The 20864-nt window shown below is 26.6% G+C and overlaps 1 protein-coding gene and 2 non-coding genes across 3 annotated transcripts; 1 reads left to right on the forward strand and 2 right to left on the reverse strand.

The window, feature by feature from the left end:
- Nucleotides 1–7672: 7672 nt before the first annotated feature.
- LOC114162317 (S-adenosyl-L-methionine-dependent methyltransferases superfamily protein) lies at nucleotides 7673–12014 on the reverse strand. The gene is made up of 8 exons (XM_028046163.2): nucleotides 11706–12014; nucleotides 11508–11611; nucleotides 11269–11409; nucleotides 10914–10998; nucleotides 9399–9592; nucleotides 9158–9269; nucleotides 8667–8774; nucleotides 7673–8120 (listed from the first exon to the last, which is right to left on the reverse strand). Exons 1-8 carry the CDS (start codon nucleotides 11877–11879, stop codon nucleotides 7980–7982), a joined length of 1059 nt encoding a protein of 352 aa, XP_027901964.1. The 5' UTR covers nucleotides 11880–12014; the 3' UTR covers nucleotides 7673–7979.
- Nucleotides 12015–12026: 12 nt separating this feature from the next.
- On the forward strand, nucleotides 12027–12099 carry TRNAK-CUU (transfer RNA lysine (anticodon CUU)). Its single transcript has one exon. It is a non-coding gene; the product is annotated as a tRNA-Lys (tRNA).
- Nucleotides 12100–18399: 6300 nt separating this feature from the next.
- TRNAK-UUU (transfer RNA lysine (anticodon UUU)) lies at nucleotides 18400–18471 on the reverse strand. Its single transcript has one exon. It is a non-coding gene; the product is annotated as a tRNA-Lys (tRNA).
- Between the last annotated feature and the right edge of the window lie 2393 nt (nucleotides 18472–20864).

Below are 20864 nucleotides of genomic sequence, written 5' to 3' on the forward strand. Positions count from 1 at the left end.
ACACTCTAATCGTTGCTTCTTAATTTATTTGTACAATTAGGGGTGGTAATATGAGTTTGGCCCATCGGGCCAACTCGCAGACCTGTAAAAATAACGCGGGGCGGGCCAGGATAGTGAATTTGCAAGTCCGCATAAACAAAAATAATAATAAGAATAAATAAATAATAAAAATTTACAGTATATCAGTTACTTTTTTTATAGACTCTTCCATTAACGTTTCAAAATAAATCTTATATGACTAAGAAAGACAAGTATTATGTATTTTTTACTGTGCTAAAATTTAAAGAATAAATTGTGTATGTCATAGTAAGAACATGATTAAAATGTTAAATTATCAATTTATCATCAAACTTTCCCAAAGTCTTTGCTTAATTTTGTGAATTTCTTAAAGTTATCCAATTTTGTGAACATTGAAAGTTTTATCTTAAAAATTAAAAAATAAAAATAAAACGACTTGACCTGCAGGTCTGCAGTTACGCGAGACGGACCAAACATTTCAGTCTACATTTAAAATGTGGGACAAACCAGCCTACATTATGTGGACTTGACCTAAACATGTTGGACTGGCCCACATTCACACTCCTATGTACAGTAAATATGTGTAAAAGAACACAAGATTAGTAGTGTTGGTATAGTACGTGTATGTCCTTGAGATGGTAAAAGGAACTTTATTATTCTTATAAACCTCTTTTAAATTTTATTGACCAGGGTAGAACTTATGAAATTTTTTCCTCAAGACCCTTCCACTGTTCAAGTACAATATTTTTTTTCGAAAGATTAAATTCTCATCGTACTTCTTCTAATTTTGCAGATTATATATGAAATTATGTTTTTGAATGAACGAATTATTAGCAACATCTTTTTATAGTTTTACAGATTTATATATTTATTTATGATAAATTACTTTATTAAAAATTCATATTTTTTTAATACAAATTTAATAAATATATTTAATTTAATAATTATAAATTAATTGAGAATAAAAAATTGAAAATTGAATATAATAAATAAGATAATTTAATATTTATAAATTAATTGAGAATAAAAATTTGAAGAATGAATATAATAAATAAGATAATTTAAATTTATTGTAATTGTGATAATTGAAAAATTATCATAATAAAACATTGCAATTATTATGGTTGTTTTTTGTAAAATTAATATTTGATAAATGTATATTTATTTGGCTAAAATAATTTAATTTAATATTTTTTGTGTGCAATAAGTTAAAATAAATAAATAAAATTTTAACTATATAAATCAACATTTGCCAAATTTAATTGAAATCAATTCTCTTAATTCATCTTATTCTTCATTCTTTGTTTACTAGACCTTTATTACTAACCTTTTTTTTTTCAAAATTAAAAGTTTTAGGGTGTGTTCACTTGTAAAAATTGATTTAAGGAGATGAAGAAGATGAATTTGAACATATTAGAGGGTGAAGTTTGTGTTCTTCATTTTAAGTAAACGGAAGGATTAGAGGGAAAAGGAGAGGGAAAGATCGGAAGGATTAAATGGTGAAGTTGGTGTTGTTTCTTTTAAGAGATTTAGGTTATGTTCGTTTGAACAGATAATAACAAGGCACTGAATTACGAAAATGGATGTAAAAAGTTTTGCACGTTCTCATTGAATGATTCAAGCAGAAAAGCAAAGATGAATTTGCGCGTTCTCTGTTATTAAAATCCATCCACTCGTATATATGAAGATTTAAACAAATTTAAACCCACTTTACTTTTATGCCTTTTCTATATTTATATAATTATTAATCATAATATACTATTATTAATTATTATTACTATTATTTATTTTTTACTATTATATTATTTATTATTATTAATTTATTATATATAATAATAAATAATAATATATATAATAATAATTAATAATATATTTATGTATATATATATATAATAATTAATAATATATGTAGTAACTAATAATATATTTGTATATAATAATATGTATAATAATTTTTATAATTAATTAATAATAATATAAATATATATAAATATGTATAATAATTAATGCTAATTACTATATTGTTAAATTTTAATATTTTTAATTCATCTAATTATCATTTTATTTTATTTTTACCATCAAGGATATTTTAGTAATTTTTAAATTTTTATCTATTAAAACTTTTTTTAATCTATTATATCAATCAAATCACTCAGTAATTTTCACAAAATTCATCTTCAAATCCACTCTTTTCATCCTCTAAATTCACTCAAAAAAAACACATATATTCATCCACTCAAATCAACACAAATTCATCTTCACACTTTCTTAAATCTATTCTACCAAGTGAACATACCCTTAGGTAATTTTAGAGTGGATTAGAGAGTGAAATTTTTAAGAGTTTGTAACTGAATTGACTGATATGACATATTAAAAAAAAATTTAATAGAAAAAAAAAACTAGATTACAAAAAATGTCTCTATTGTTATACGTAATATAAAATTACATATAAATAATTTAAAATTATTTTATAAATTGTATTGAATGATTGAAAATATAAAAAAATTATTTATAAAGAAATGAATAATACAATATATTTTGTATGAAAAATAAATTTAATATATAAGATGAAAAATAATTTATTTACATAGAAACTACATTTTTCTTTTTAATAGTAATTTTAGAAGTAATAAATTTTTATTATAACCATAATAAATTATTATTATTATAGTTAACATGTAATTAAAAAAGTGAATTGAAATCATGTGTGTTGATTTTAACAACTAAATCACATGTAGCAAAAATTAAGTAATGAAGGGTAATTTGGTAAATCCAAATGTGTCACCGTCTAATCTCATCCTAGATCATGAGATTAAATTTTCAGTGAATTCTCCTAATCATCTCCTTTCATCACCTTGTATCACCTCCAAAAGAACACACTACTCACTCCTAATCATCGCTTCCCATTCCTTGTGAATAGTACACATCCACCCAAAAGAACACAATGTAAGGGATTTAAGTGGATTTAGAAGTAAAGTTTGTATGAAAGTTTGTGAATGATTTAAGGATGTGATGGATTAAAAATTAAGTTTAATGAAAATAAAAACAAGATTGTCAAATTGTTCTTGATTTTAAAAATAATTTAAATTATAATTAGATGAGTTAGATTTATTTTAGAAAAAATATTAAAATGAATAAATTAAAATAACATATTTTAATCAAAAATATTTATAGAAACATTTAATAAAAATATTTAAAATTAATAATTACTTTTTAAATTTTTTATAACAATTTAAAAAAATTTCAGTATTAATTATTTTTGTAAACATAATTTTAAAAATTATATTTTTACATTATTATCATAATTAAACTAAAACAGTAAACTGAAGTCATAAGAAATGTAATTTGTCTTATATCTCCCATAAACATATATATATATATATATATATATATATATATATATATATATATATATATATATATATATATATATATATATATATATATGAGAGAGAGAGGATCGGAAAATAAACATAAATATTTTACATTCATATTACTAACTTTTAACTTCACATTAAATTTATTTTCAAATATTTTCACTACAATCATAATATTATTTTATTTTATTTTTCTAACTTATTATCTAAAAAAAATAACATAAATTATTTTAACCAAATTAATATACATTTATCAAAATTAATTTTACACAAAATAACAATAATTACAATATTTTATTATGATCATTTTTCTATTACCATAATTAAAAAATATTTAAATTATCTTATTTATTATAATTACTCTTCAAATCTTTTATTCTTGATTAATTTATAAATATTAAATTAAATATATTTTTTAAATTTATATTGACATGAGTTTATAAAAAAATATAAATTTTTAATAAAGTTATTTATTATAAATAAATATACAAATCTGAAAAACAAGAAAACAATTATTAAGTATTAATTCTTAAAAAAATTGGATTCTTACATCAAACAACATGAAAGATCAGAAAAAGATGATGATAATTGTGCTTGAAGAGTAAAAGAACCTAGTTCGGGAAAGAAATTTCCTTGTGATCTACTTAGATCAATAAAATTCAAAAGCGTTCTATAACCATATAAAAGTGGCCGGCCTAAAAGAAGGGTAATGTATCGAAACAAATGTTAATCGACCAACACTCAGTATTGATTGTAAATTTATTCTAATTAATAAATATTGGGACATCTAAAATAAAATAGAATATTTAATGTGTTATATTTTTTCTTTATTATCCTCTTATTTAATCTAATGTTTATGGATTATTTTTATATAAATATTTTATATTTATTATTTAGATTCATTGTATTTATTAATAGAGAAAAAGTAATATAAATATCTTGATGAAAATATCATAATTACTCATTAAATATAAATTAATAAGAGGTGAATAAAGTACGGATTATGTGGAGACAGACAAGAAGATAAAATAACTTTTGAACCTAGGAGAGGACATCAAGCTTTTTTCCAAATTTTACTTTAAGGTAATATATATGTTTAGGGTTTAAGACAAACTTTTAACAATCTGTGTACTTCAAACATGATTTCCCATACGATCAAGTATGCAAGTTGAAAACGTCTCTAACTCTAACAATTACTCTTTTGTTTTTACTTTGGGATCAATGCTCATTTAATTTAGTATAGACGTATGCAAAAAAAATATTCAAATTTTCTAATAGTTTATTGGCACTTAATAACTTTTTTTTTCATAATTGTAAAATCAATTTAAATTCTTTGAAATAAGATTGTCTCTTGTTGATTTTAACCACCTCTTTCTACTTTGATCAATAATTAATATTATGATGAGACAATTTGATAGTCTCTTGTCAATTTTCATCTATTTTCACTCAACAATTAAAATCGTGATCATCTGATTATGATCGCTTCTTATCGATTTTCAATTACTTCAATTAATGAATAAGATCATGATTGAATGATTATAATCGTTTCTTATCGATTTTCAATTACTTCAATTAACAAATAAGATCATGATTGAATGATTATAATCGTTTCTTGTCGATTTTCAGCTACTTCGGTTAATAATAAAGATTGTGATTGAGCAATTATGATTGTCTCTTATCGATTTTCAACTACCTCTTTAAACAATTAAGACTGATTGGAAGATCATGACTGTCTATTGATGATTTCAACTACATTGATCAACAACTAAGATCATGACCAAATGATTATGATTATCTCTTGTTGATTATGAATTTCATTTACTTCGATCAGTGATTAATATTGTGATCAGGCTATTATGATCGTTTCTTGTCGATTTTGAATTTTTTCTACTTCGATCAATGATTAAATGTGTGACTATACAATTACCATTGTCGACTTTCAACTTCAAAATACACCTTTATTTGCAACCTTATTATGCCTCATCAGAAATCCTTCGGAAAAAAACACACTAATAGAAATGGAAATTGAAAATATTTCATGTTAAAAAAAATTTAGATGACTCATCCACTAAGCAACTCTAATTGATAAGTCTTCCTTTCAAAAACTTCACATACTCAATAAGAGTTTGTCCATCTTAATGATAACCTTTTGAATCATCGAATTTACTTAATTTCATCCATCTTGTAACATTGTCTTCCTCGTTGTCCTCATTCATAAAAGAATGTCATCCATATATTAAAAAAATTAATAAGCAAAAATAATAAGTGTGACGCAACACCAATTTTACCCTGTTTCATTGTGGATATCAAAATGGGTTCTAACCAGAAAATACCAAAAAATATGAAGACCTCTATATTAGATCATTTAGTATATTATTATTTTTTTTCATTATTCCTCTTATTTAACTTAGTGTTAGGAGATTATTCCTATGTGAATATTTTATATTTATTATCTAAGTTTTTGGTATTTATTAGTAGAGACACTCTTTAATATTATTAAAGATAATTTAAATATCTTAATAAAATATCATAATTTTATGTTTTTACGGTATTTTGGAAGTAATTAATTTATTTATAGAGATTAATATAATTTTTATTTATAGTTGAAATGTATTAAAAAATTATAAATTAATTACACTAACAAATAAATAGTGTCTATGAAATTTATGAGTGTTAATTGATAAACTTAATTAATAATTATATTTAAAATAATATTATAAAAAAAAACTTGATATGTTAATTCTTTCCTAAACTTTCCCCTAAGTAATTATCAACCATTTCTGTGGCTCCTTGTCACATGCTAAGTCTGTCATTAATTGATAATGCAATACGAAGACAGATGTTGGACCAAACCACTTCAATTACATAAATACAAGTTAAAGTCTATCAACCAAAAGAGGATTTAAACGAAAGTCCTTAACATTCGCCGTTTAGTAATTTATTTCATTATTAAAAAGTCATAGGAAAAACATTTATAACTTTTAAAAAAAATATTTTTAGATGTGTAAAACCAGTGAATTTTGATTTTGATTGCTACATAAGATTTTTTTTTTCTTTATTTCTATAAAATTTGAAATATTTATAAAATTTTCAAGATTGAGAGCACTTAGTAATACTCCTGAAGAAAATATATTGATTTTCATCTCTCATTCGCACTCCTTACAAAAACGATAATTGGTGTGACATTTCATATGTTAATTATCGTTTGAACAACATATTCATCACCTGAGTGACCAGATGCTTAAACCAAGAAACTTTGCACCAATGATTATTATTGAAATTTTATTTAACTTAATATTAACTTTCCTAAACGATATATTCAGATCAATCACACCATAAAACATTATCAAATTGTTAAATTTAAGTACTTTAATCATATAGCAAATCCCATACCTATATATTTTCCACTTATATCAAATACAATTAGATCAAATACAATTGTTTTCTGGCAGCAATTTAAAATATTTCTTGTCCTCATACCACTTCTAAATTTTCTTCAATTCACCTTTATGCATTCAAATTCCAATTGAACTCTTCAAGTTATCAAAAAATACTATACATAAAATCAAACTTTCTGTATTACGAATTCAAGTCATATCAATATAAAACCAAAAGTTCATTTAAATATTCAACTTCAACAATTACAGATTCCACCAACTCGACAACTTATTCAAAACTTTCAACAAAAATACAAAATTTCCTTTTCGTAACTAAATACTATATTTTCTCCTAAATATGAAGAATAAGTGTATTGTGGCTAACAATGTTTAGTCACGTTGATAGATAATTTATCTTTACTATTTTTTGTATTTATTGTCGTATATGTAATAGATGATAATTTTTGTAAACTTTATAATTTGTAGAGATGAGAAAGTGAGGCGGACCACGCGGATAGGCCCACAAGCCCGAAAAAAACACGTGGCAATAAATAATCATTCCTTCAAAACAAAGTTTATTCAAACATTAATTTATTTTATTGTTTTTTCCTATAAACATTGAGAACTTTTAATTTTTTTTTTCAATACTGATCTTTTACAAACACTTCGTCACAGTCTAGAAAACGTTCTACACCTTTTACTTTTTGACTATTGACTCTGGAGTTCTGTGAATGTTTATTTCCATCTCCTAAGTATTGTTTTATTTTATTAAAACTAATTCCGTTTCACTAAAGAATTAAATAAATTTCACTTTTTACAGGCACCTTAAGAAAAATTATTGACAAAGTTATTTAGATGATATTGAATTATAATTTTGTATTTTAAAACTGCAACCTATGATAAAATAATTTGGTGGCCAAAATTTATTCGTACAGTTTTTACAGTACTGGTAAACCTACTCTACATATGAGATTAATCCAGCAAAAATATTTCTTTTTGCTTTATTTACCAGATAATCCATCTGGTGTAATATGGTTTGATTATTATGAAGCCTAATTTATTACCAAGTCAAACCACAAATTTAATCAGATCAACATGCACCATTTTGTCTGCTTAAGATTGAAAACTTAGCCTATGGAAAGAATATGTAGGCTTCAGCAAAAATGTGTTCAAGGCAGCAAACAGAGCACCCGAAACTCAAACTTTTTTAACTGGGCTTTCTAGCAGAGATCATCACAAAAAGCCCATTTCTAATGCATTTAAACCCAACCAGCCCGCACGTCCTGCAGAGATCTTCAAGTTCACGTTCAGAGAGGAAGATGTAGCTCCCAGATGCTTGCCTTATATTCTAAAACGATAAAAAAATATTCCACTACTCAACTTATAGAAATAAAAATAAATGGTAAAAGTTAACACAATAAACATTCATTTTAGTGCCTGAAAAGATTGAGTCGACGAAAATTTTAACCCTGACATGGAATCTGAAATAAAAATCACTATTCCACGCACAATCGTAATACTCTAGATTGATATCTTCTCATATCATTAAGGAACTAAATTACCACCGACTTCTTATAATTGAGAAACTGAATTGAAGCTAGCAGATTCAAATTAAGGAAAAAAAAACAACAAAAACAATTAAGCAAAGTAAATCTGGTTACTCTTACTGATTTTATCAATACAGACGGAGCCCGCCAACACTTACAGAGAAAAACTCAAGCTAAAAAATTTTAGAGAAATTATCATCATAGAACAGATTTATGCAATTGGTTTTACAGAAAAGAGAAGAAAAAGAAGTGTGGAATAAAATGGTTGATATAATGGAGGCACAGATAAGAAAATTAGTAAGCGTCTAAAAAAATGTTGTATAAAAAACATTATTCAAAATTAATACCTGCCGTAATGTACTTCGAAATGGGATAATAGAAAAAGGACCATCAAGTATGTAGGTGGTTGCAACAAATACACCTCCAGGTCGTAAAACTCGACTTATTTCAGCCACCTGTTAAAATAGATCACACAGAAAGAAAGTGAAGTCACAGAGTGATGCAAGGCATGACCATCTGACTAAACTAGGCATACTACTGTGTGATAAATCGGCAGAAGTAATTTATCCATAATATTAAGGTAACCCTTGAAAAAATTGCTTATATTTTAAATCTGCTAGCATGATTAAAATTTTGAAACATGTTTTTGTAGTTGTTGACACAACACTACATACACGTTAAGGGATTCCATTTACTACAGATTAATATAAAAACGTTGTAAACATCTCAAAAACCATGGCTAAAGAATTTATAATTTTTCTCAAGCCACTGTCACAGGTATTTGAAACAAATGAAACATTTTCTGCAAAATCCAATCAGAGAATAATTATTCACTTACAGCTGCCAATGGTGAAGGCCAACAGTGTAGAGCAGCGCCAGCATGCACAGCGTCAACAGAATTAGAAACAAAGGGAAGCCTAGATATGTCTGCTCTAACCAAGATTAAGTTCCTAAAAAAATAAATATTAACTAAATATAATTGTAATATGAATAAAAGATGGCTTAAATAGTTCTCTTAGAACTATGAAATCAAAAGTTAGATATAATAATTTCTATGTTTAGAAATATAAACAGAGTACTCTTTTGGGAAGTTCTCTTCCTGCTGAATGAATTCATAACATTGCTGTAACATGTTTTCTGAGTAGTCTAGAGCAACAACAAAAGAAAACAGTTGACTTTTTGCAAATAATCTTGAAAACAATCCACTTGCACAACTAGCATCAACTATATTTCCTTCCAATACTGGTTTTAGGAAACCCTTCATCAATTCAAACTGCAGACAAATTAAGTAGAAGGCGTGATTAACTGTTGAAGAACACACAAGCATAAAGAAGTCATACATTAACAAGATAATTCCAATATAAAAGTACATAAGACAATAGAAGACAGATTCATTAGTATTTCATATAATTTTATCTTATATTTTGCAGCACCATATCTAAATTAATATTCTTTCCACCAATCACCCAAAGGTAAACAAAAACAAATTGATTGATATAGCTCTCTGGACATCCACGAGCTAAGAGTGAGCACATTGGCTAATATGAATATGGATAGCTAATTGAATCCGGATAAATTATTTCTGCCTAGTTTGATATGTTCAAACTTTTAGCTTATAAATATAAAGCTGCAACATGCTAGTGGGATGACCTATTTAGAACTATTGAAAGAACATCTCGCTGCAAGAGAAATAACGACTATTTATAATTCTGTAAATGCAAGGTATTGACTTAATAATTTGCAAATAAAAGCAACATATCTAATAAAAAAAAAATCAGGATTGTGTAGCTGGTGAACATCAGATTTCTTACTCACCTCCATGAGGAAGCGAATGCCTTCTGACTGGTTTTAGTCTCCTCTTTAGAAGATGGTGCAAAACTTTCATTGTGTACCTTGAGCAAGAGTCCCTAAAAGAAGCATTTAATCAGATGGCATTATGGATTTGAATAGTTCAAGGCTTTTGTGGAGTTCTGTACAAGTTACGGAGGCTTTGCACCCTCTTCCAAGGAGATTAAAACCAGTGATGATGTTAACATTGATGTTCTCAAGAACACAATACCAAACATGACAGAAGGCATTATTATCATTGTTGGCACCTCCATTAGGCCCAATGTCTTAGCTCAATATATTTGCTTCCTCATTGAAGCAAGTAAACGACCCAAGGTTTACAAACTAAATAATCCTTATTTTTATTACAGAAAAGGATGTGCAGCTTCCATTCACAAATAATTAAGTTTAAACCTTGTGTATACCACTTACAAATGGAAGCATGTGTATGAATTAGACAACAAAGTTGATTTTATATAAATTGAACACTCATGATTATAGGATATTTTTATATACATGATATGATATGCCTACAAAATAAATTCCAATAAATCTAATTCTAATCAAATATACATACAATTAAAATTATCTTAATTAAATAAGAAAAAAATTAATAAAATATAAAAGAAGAATAAATTTTAAGAGATCATCTTAGATAATCTAAGAAGATATCATCTGATATTTTTCATATTTTCTAACAAAATAAAATAAATAATATGGTTTCATTAAGAAGGAATTGTTATTGAGAACTGGGACATTTAGTTAACCTCTTTCTCAGGACCTGGAAAACCACCCCACACAGAAAAGGTTTGACGCCAGCCCCTCTCATAGAGAAATGATATCAATGGCACCCTGATTCAACAAACAATCAGTATGCATGTAAGTGGCAAATCGATTCCACAACATTTAGACAGCAAAACAACTATACTGTTAACTTAAGTCGCAGAGTGCCATTATCAACAAACTAATCTTCATATGCATATGATATATATCTTCAGATAGTAGGAATATAACTTAAAGGCAAACAAAACCATTCTCTAAGATCATCAAATACAACTACATTGATCATGAACAATAAAAAAACACTTCATATGAAAAAAAGAAGACAGAGAACTAGAATGCCTGAAAAGCTCTGTGGAAGCAGGCATCGTTTCACCGTAGCTCTTAGCTCCACCTGTTGCGGTGAGATCAATGTGCGTTTGGTTACCAACATATTTTTTCTGACATGTGCCACATCGAAAACTAGACCCGCTGATTGTATCTCTGCATCAAAAAAATTATCACAACGAATACAAAAGAGCAGAAGCGACCAAATTCACACATATAGCGGAAGCAAATAATTGATTATTAAATTAACTCACACGGACAAACCAGAACCACCAGTCCATGTCAAGGAATCATAACACACAGGACAAGCCAACGGGTTGCTGCTATTGCTCACTTCCTTTTCAACTACGACGGATTCCTAAACACAAAAATTACGTTCCTCATGCAAGTTTTTGACGAAAATTAATATGTGCATCAAAAGGAAATTCAATCGGAGGGAGAAGAAGCGTTACCGTTGGATTGGTTTCGGTGTCGATGACGGCAGTAGAAGAAGCTCGAAGTCGAATGGAAGGAGGACATCGAAGCTTTGCAGCGAAATGAGAGCGTGAGAACAGGCGCGTGGGGATGAAGGAAGAGAGTGGTGGAGAAAGCGTGTATATACCGGCAACTGTTCCGCCTATTGCCATTAGGCAGCACCAGCAATCAGAAAAAAATGGATTGTGTAGAACAATACAGAGTGTAGGAATTTTATGTTCAGTTTTGTAACAAGTTAACCGTTGGTAGAGCGCAAGGTTCTTCAATCTGTGGTCGTGAGTTCATATTTATAACAAGTTGCCCGTCTAGCTCAGTTGGTAGAGCGCAAGGCTCTTAACCTTGTGGTCGTGGGTTCGAGCCCCACGGTGGGCGTATTTTTTTTTCATACAATTTTTATTTTATTTGTTTCTTTTCTTCATGCAATTTTTAATGTAACCTTTTTTTACACATTATCTTTCTCAATTTATTAATTGATAATTTTTGTTTTCCTTATTTTATAAATACGTTAGTTTATATATAAATAAAACTGGTTTTATTAAAAATAACAAATAAACTGGTACCGAATTTTCTTTTTCATAATATCTTATTTGAGAGAATAATAATAAAAAGAATACATATATAATTGGTTTATCATCAATTTTTTATCAAATAAACTGGTACCAAAACATTTTTTTATTCAGAATATATTATTTGAGAGAAAAATAATAAAAGCAAATACATATATAATTGCTTTATCATCAATTCTTGATGCTGAATACATATTATGGGATTCAAGAGTAGGGATGGCAACGGGGCGGGGCGGGGACGGGTTTCGCTATCCCATACCCATCCCCGCATAAAAAATTCATCCCCATCCCATACCCAAACCCAACGGGTATCAAACTTTTTTCTCATCCCCATCCCCACTGGGTAACGGGTATAATCTCGTACCCATACCCATACCCGTGTTCTAACTACTTCAATATTAATTTTTATAAAAGAAAAAAAATTACGGTAAAGAAAACATAATATTATGAAATATTCAATATTAGGAGGATTTTCTTCGATGCCAAATACCTTAAAATAAATTATAATTGTTTACATTTTATATTAGAATACCATATAAAATTTCATGTGAACCAAAACATTTATTAAATTTGCAAACTACAACATTGATGAACTTAGTTGATAAAATTAAAAAATATTTCAAAAAAAATATAAAAGGAAAACAAATATTCAAATTAAAATATATTTTAAATGTTTGTTTACTTCAATTTTTTTAAATTCTAATGAATCTCTTTTTTATACACTAATAAAAGTTATAATATATTACTTGATCAAAATGACACAAAGAACAAATTAAAAACATAATAATAAAAGAAAAACAAATATTCAAATTAAAATATATTTTAAATGTTTGTTTACTTCAATTTTTTTAAATTATAATAAATCTCTTTTTTATACATTAATAAAAGTTATAATACATCACTTGATCAAAATGACACAAAGAACAAATAATAAACATAATAATAAAATTTTGACATAGATTTTGTATCTTTTGAACTTCAATATATGTTGGATAGTGACGAAAAAATATTCATAGCAATTACATTAAATTTTTATATTGTAGTAAATAAAAGTTATTTATACAATTAAAGTGAAAAAAATTACAGTATGATTAATAGTGAGTTATAAAATAACAAATAATTAGATAGAATATATCGAAATATTATTCTACATGATGAAAATAAACAATAAATAAAAATATTAAAAAACTAACAAATGTGTGTTTTAGAAATAATTTGAGAGACTATCGAAAGAAATCGCACAAAGGAAATCAAATGTATAATTAAGGTATGATAAAATGAAAAATACCTTAGAGAACTAATTATTAAATTACGTTTGAAGTGGTTAAAATTAAATAGAAATATCATTAGTGACCAAAAAATTTGTCATTAAATTACAAATAAATTAGTAATTAAATTGGTCACTAAATCAAGTATCGATTCGATCATTGAATCAGTCACTAATTTAGTCATTGATTCAGACAATAAATCAACTACTACCACCAATGACGAAAAATAATGACTGATATGGGTTACTAACTAAATCAGTCACCATTTCATGTTTTTTTTGTAGTGAATTATCATATATTATTCCTAAATATCATTATATATATATATATATATATATAATTTTAACCACTTCAAACAGAATTTAAAGTGAAAAAATTACATTATGATTAATAATGAGTTATAAAATAAAAAATAATTAGATAGAATATATCGAAATATTATTCTACATGATAAAAATAAAAACAATAAATAAAAATATTAAAAAACTAACAAATGTGTGTTTTAGAAATAATTTGAGAGACTATCGAAAAAAATCACACAAAGAAAATCAAATGTATAACTAAGGTATGATAAGACGAAAAATATCTTAGAGAACTAAGAAAACTTTTCAAATATCAACATGTATACTTAATGGTTGAAAAATAACAAAAATTATTTTAATGAAACAAAAGAGTTCTTCAAATTAAATAAAAATTAATAATAATAATAATAATAAGTAAAGAATTTTTTTTATATTACCTTAAATTGAGAGTATAAACATTCTCATGTGAAAGGAAAATTTATAATAAATAAAAATATTAAAAAATAATATAAATATTCAAATGTGAGGCATAATATTTTTTTTTATTAACATACATCATTTTAACATAATTACATAAAGGTTATGATAAGATAAAAAATATATTGGAGATGAGAATGACTTTCATGACAAATGAAATAATTAAAAGAAAAAACAATAGAAAAAAAATATATATATATATATATAGGAGTTACTTGATTAATTGTGAATATTTTAATAATTTAAACGAGAATGGAGATATGGCGGGGACGGGTATTATGGCGGGTATATGTACATCCCCATACCCATCCCCATACCCAACTGAAAAAGTCGGGGATTCCCCATACCCATACCCATACCCAGTCAATGCGGGGATTCTCCGTCAAAACGGGGACGGGTTCGGACAATACCCACGGGGACGGGTTTATTTGCCATCTCTATTCAAGAGTAATTTCTGTCATTAAAATATTATATATTTGGGAGGCAAGAATATAATGTTTTTTTTGTTACTTATATACTTAAGAGTGGTTCAGATAAAAATATCACAACAAAAAATACTTTAAGCTATTTTTATGAGAATTATAAAAAAAATAGAATTACTTCCAAAACAATTATGTTAGTTGCGAGAGAATTAAACATTAATTATGTTTTTAGTTTTTAAATTAGAATAATTTTGTTTTAAAATTTTAAAATAAAAAATATATATATAATCATTTTAATCTATTTTTTTAAATATTTTTAGTATTTTAAATGTATTTTAAAGTAAAATTTAAATTGTTTATAATATCTTCGTACACTCGATATAAATATGAAACATGGATTAATACATCAAAATAATATAATGCCATTTCAAAAGGATTATATCAAATTTTTATCCACAACACCAAACCCCAATTCCAATTATTAATGATTCAGTATTTCGTAGTAAAAAATAAACATTGTTGAGATAAAATTTTAAACAAAAACATAAGTTAACATACTCGAAAATAAAGAGTCAAATACACTAATATTTGAATACTTTACAAAAAAAAAAAATCAAAATTTGTAATTTCAAAATCAAGAATGAATGTTGAGATAATTAACAAACAAAACTATTGAATTTTTATGATATTCTCACGTTAACTCATAAAATACATGTTCTGTTTTCTAGATATTCTTTTATTAATTTATTAACTAATAACTTTTCTATTTTGCTTATATTATATAAATATGCATATAAATTAAAAATACGTACAATTCCCAATAAACAAATTAGCAACAAAAACTCAACTAGTTGTATACTTTTATCCGTCTGTTGCCTTATTATATTAAACCTACCCCCATCTCAGTCTCTTCGCTGTACTACGATTGAGATGAGTGCAACCCATGCATGACAATTAAGCAATACTATATATTAAAAACGAAAATTGAATTATAGATTAGGATGATACTCCTATGAATTAAAGCATCGAGGACCACAAGCAACTAGCAATATCTAACTGTTTTAATATTTAAGTTCGATAATTCAACTTCATTTTGATATAGTTGTATGCGGTGGATTTAAATATACGATTTGCACACTTTCCTCTCATGTAGATTTAAACATTAAATATGTTTTTGTCACTTTAGTATATTTTATAATTAATTTATTTCAAAATTTTGAATTAATTTAGTCATTCATTTTTTAAAATGTGTAGATTTAATCATTTTAATCAAATTTTGTTAAGTTTATTTGACATTTCAAACGCGTTTCATAATAGTATTTGACTTAACATTAAAGCAAAAATGTGTCAAACAGTATAAACAACTTAAATACAACCATGAATTGTGTACGAAACATCAAATAAATCTACCAAATTTTGATTAAAATGACTAAATCTACATATTTTAAAATATTAAAGACTAAATTGGTCCAAAATTTCAAGATTAACTAGTTCTAAAATTTACTTAAAATTAAGGGAGAACCAACATATTTAATCCTATATTTAAATATGGTGAATCGGGTTGACAATACTAGTAAAAATTCAAATTTTGAAGTCAGAGTAACAAATTAAATAGAATTTCTATGCTCCCTGGTCATAGGAAATTCCAACTATTGCTTCGAGTTGACCATAACTTCACATGCTACAATACTATATTGATGACATCTTTACTTTATTTTAAGACTCGTGCTCGTGTTCTTTTCTTAATTGCTTATCGAATATCATCACAATATGGTAACATATAAATGAGAATTTTAAGTATTATTTTAATTGGGGTAGATGGTGGAGGGAAATGAAGAGTGATAAAAACCTAGTAGAAGACTCACCTTATGGCCTCTTTAAGGAATCGTCCTTTCCATTGTGTTGGTTAGGTGTGCTTCAAGTTAGGTTTGCACTAAAGTGTGGGACATGATGCCATATTTTTTCACGCATGGTTTCTTTCTGTTCCATCTTTCCTTCGCCCTAAAATGATACTACTACTAATGCTTTCAATGTGTAATACATAATTTTGTGTCAATTTTAAAATTAAGTCTAAGAAATTGGATTTTGGTTGGTTTAATTTTTTTGTGAATATTGTTTTTCCTATTTTTCTTAGATGGCACCAAATTATATACACCTCATAAATGGATGGAGGTCAAAGGATTGATATATAATCATTCGGTTTGGTGTTATTAGTTGGAAATAACCCAAGTTCTGGCCACATATATGGTTGCTCGGATTCAGGAAATAAATATTATTATATGTTTTAAAGAATAGTAATGTTAAATATATTTCTAAAGGAGAGAATATATAAGCTATTAAAAATTTGAAAAAGTGGGAAAATTGACAACATCGCTTTAGGTATTCTTATTTACCAGATATTCAATTCCAAAATAATTTTTCAATGAGACATTAGAACTTGGAATTGGACCTTATATTTTTTTAAGTGAAATCTCAAAGTTTAATATTATTTATTTATGTATTTCGTTATTATTATTATTATTATTATTATTATTATTATTATTATTATTATTATTATTATTATTATTATCTATAACTATTAATAAAGGATATTGTTTTTAATAACTATTAAGTAACTTTTTTTAAATGAATATATCACTATCCATTTTATCTTTATCAATAAATTTTTTAATTATCTTTATCCATTTTTAAGATATTTTTATAATTAAAAAGGGTTAAATTTAAAAAAATGGTTAAATCTAAAAGAAAAAGGTTAAATTCAAATAAATTCACTATTTTTCTACAATCTTTCTATTCTTTTTGTATTTTCTAAACTTTTCTTATATCAATTTTTATCATTTTCACCAATCTAGTTTAATTTCATGTTGAAATAACCATAATGATGCAAGTTAAAAAAAAAAAATCGCACATGGATAAGTTGTGTCAAGTTGTCACGACTTCATAACTAAGGAGTCGTGTTAAGTTGAATTGATTCCACTATAGATGAACTAGAGTCATGTAAGGTAATGACGACTTTTGTTAAAAATATATAAAGTGAAATCATCACAACATGAGATGACTCCAGTTATGAATGAAATGAACTAAAATCGTACCATGCTTTGAAGATTTCATTTTTGAATGAAGTGAACTAAAATTGTATCATGTTATGACGACTTCTGTTTTGTACAAGACAGAGTCATGTGTTGAGTAAAGGCTGACTTACACATGTTCATCTGGGTTCGTGCTACCATCATAGCATACCATAGGGGCTTTCCACTGCCTTGGAAGGAGGTTAAGTGATTCTGTCAATGAAGGGATGCCTACAATTCACGAGGTTAAGAACTTCTTTCTCCTTCCCCTTCGTCGCCCTCTTGGTTTTGATCCTCCTCTTTCAGTCTAACATTTTCCTCTTTTAGGGAATCTATCTCCTCAACATGGGGTACCTAGACCTATATAGATAAATAATAATAAATTATACTTAAAGACATAAAAATATTAAAAAAAAGTATATGTAGAGTATAAATTCCTCCACATATTTCCATTCACCTTTAACGCCATCTGTGGGAATTGGCATATCTGCAAAAGACACTCTTGTCGCCCTCTTGGTTTTGATCAAAAAAGATAGTATATGTAGAGTATACATTCCATTCACATTTGACGCCGTCTGTGGGGATCGAACCCACGACCACATGGTTAAAAGCCATGCGCTCTACCACTGAGCTAAGACGGCATACCACATTTGATAAAATTGAACTTACTATATTTTTAGTTAAAATTGGCTTTAAACTATTTACACATACATGTTAAAACATCATATTCGCCAACCTTAGTTACAACTATCATCACTTTCATATGATCACAATATAAAAAAGTGGTAACTTTAAAATAAAAGTTTACTTTCATAATAATTGTCTTAGATAGTTCGAATAAATGTTTAAAATGTTAATAACTTTAAAATATGTTGTGACAAAATTAGTCTTATAATTGTATAAGTATATTGTACCGTACCTAGCCAAACTCAACCAAGTAAACAGTGTGCACATCGAAACCACCTAGTACCCGGACATCACCAACACAAGCCATCTAGGCAAGTAGCCGGTCGAGACCGACTACTCCAATGAACTTTAACTAACATCGATGTCCCGCGTTCAATAGGTCTCAAGGGCCTGGTTTGGGGCCCAGGCCCATTCATGGCCCAAACTACAGCCCATGACAAAACCCAGCCCATGAAATGGTCAAAACGTCATTAATGCCCTATAAATACACGTGGACCCCATCATTTAAAGGTACGCATTCATTAATCACTGATTTGACTCTCTGAGAGCTTTGACTTACTTGAGCTTCGGAGATTCTTATGCAGGTAACCCCTCCTAGGTCCAAGCTGACATGTATCGACCGGGAAGAGGCCAACTGAAGAGATAACGAGCTACATGATAAGGTGACGCTTGTGTCTAACCTCTTGTTTGTTCTCTGCAGGAACATATATAATAAAAGTAATTATAATTTTCCATCCAAATAAAAATAAATGTATAACAAAATATGTCGAAAAATAGTTATAAAATATTTTAGTTTTTATTAATTGTTATGACCATGTAATATAAACACTTTTAATACTTATGGGTTTTTTTTAGATCATAGAACTTAAAAGTTAGTAAAAAATATAAGGATAAAAAAAAGTTAAAAAATTATATACACAACACAAATGTTACAAAACTCAAACTTTATTATTATTATTATTATGTTTAAATGTTTAAACTCAAATTTTTTTTTTACTATTATTATTATTATTAATATTATTATTATTAATAAATGTTTAGATGATGGAAACTTAAAAGGTTAACCGTTAAATATAAGGATAGAAATGGTATAAAGGAAAAAGAGGCTAAATTCAGTAAGAAATAATCACAAAGTTTAAATCTTATTTAGGGATATCAAAGCGGGTCAGACCGGCCGGATCGGTTCGCCAGTCCGTCAAGAAAAGGGTGGGTCGGGTTAGAATTTCTAAACCGTCAATCCGACGTAACCCGGTCTGCCTAATCCGCCAGTTTAGCGGGCCAAAACGGGTCAGTCTGTCCTGACCCGCCAACCTTTTTTTTATTTTTTTATGTTTAAAATTAAAAATAATTAAAAAATAATACTTTTTTTATATTATATAAATAAATTTTTATATATATAATAGATTTATAAACAAAAATTCAAAAAATGTTAAAAAAATTAAAAATTAAAAAAAAGGCGGGTTAGCCCGCTAGCCCACCCTAAGACGGGAGGGGTTACAATATCCAACTCGTTTATTGGTGGTGGGTCAGCCCCGCCCGACCCATTTTTGCTGGGCCACAGGCGGGCTGGACTGGCCCGTTTTGCCATCCCTAATCCTATTATTATTGAAACTGAAGAGGAGAGTGTAGGGTATAAGATATTTATTCCACCTTATTTTCATTGGATAATGATTATATATTCTCGCTCATTATTGTTTTTTTTTTGTTTTAATATTAATTAATTATTTTTTATAAAAAAATTGAAAATTACATCTTTATGAAAAGTAAAAATCACATAAAAAAATATGATATTATCAAATATTCAATATAAAAAAAATATATTCTTATATCTTAAAAATGAAATATTTTTAAACAAAATTATAATGATATAAATTTCAAATCAGAATATAAAATATATAAAATATTTCGCAATTGATATAAATAAAATTTCACAATCAAAGCATCTATAAATTTTGTATACATTAATGAAACAAAGTTGATAAAGTTATAAAATTATAAAAGTAAAATGAATATTAAAGTTTAAAAATGTTTCAAATGTCTCTTAACTAATCTCTTTTTCTATAGACTCATGAATATTATATTGAACAAAATTATATAGAGGAAAAATATTAAACTAATAATAATTCACATTTTGACATAAATATTTCATTTTTTAACTTCAATATATGTTGAAAGGTATAAAATATTTTTTATGACATTAACATTAACTTATTATATTATAATAAATGAAATGTGTTAATACAATTGTGATGTTAAAATTTTAAGAAAGAATTAGAAAATAAAAAAATTATTTAAAAATCATCAAAACAATATTTTACATAATAAAAATAAACTAAAACATTTAAAA

Source organism: Vigna unguiculata, chromosome 9 (assembly GCF_037176805.1).
Source record: "Vigna unguiculata cultivar grain cowpea cultivar isolate G323 ecotype 2 chromosome 9, ASM3717680v1, whole genome shotgun sequence".
NCBI classification, from domain to species: Eukaryota; Viridiplantae; Streptophyta; class Magnoliopsida; order Fabales; family Fabaceae; genus Vigna; species Vigna unguiculata.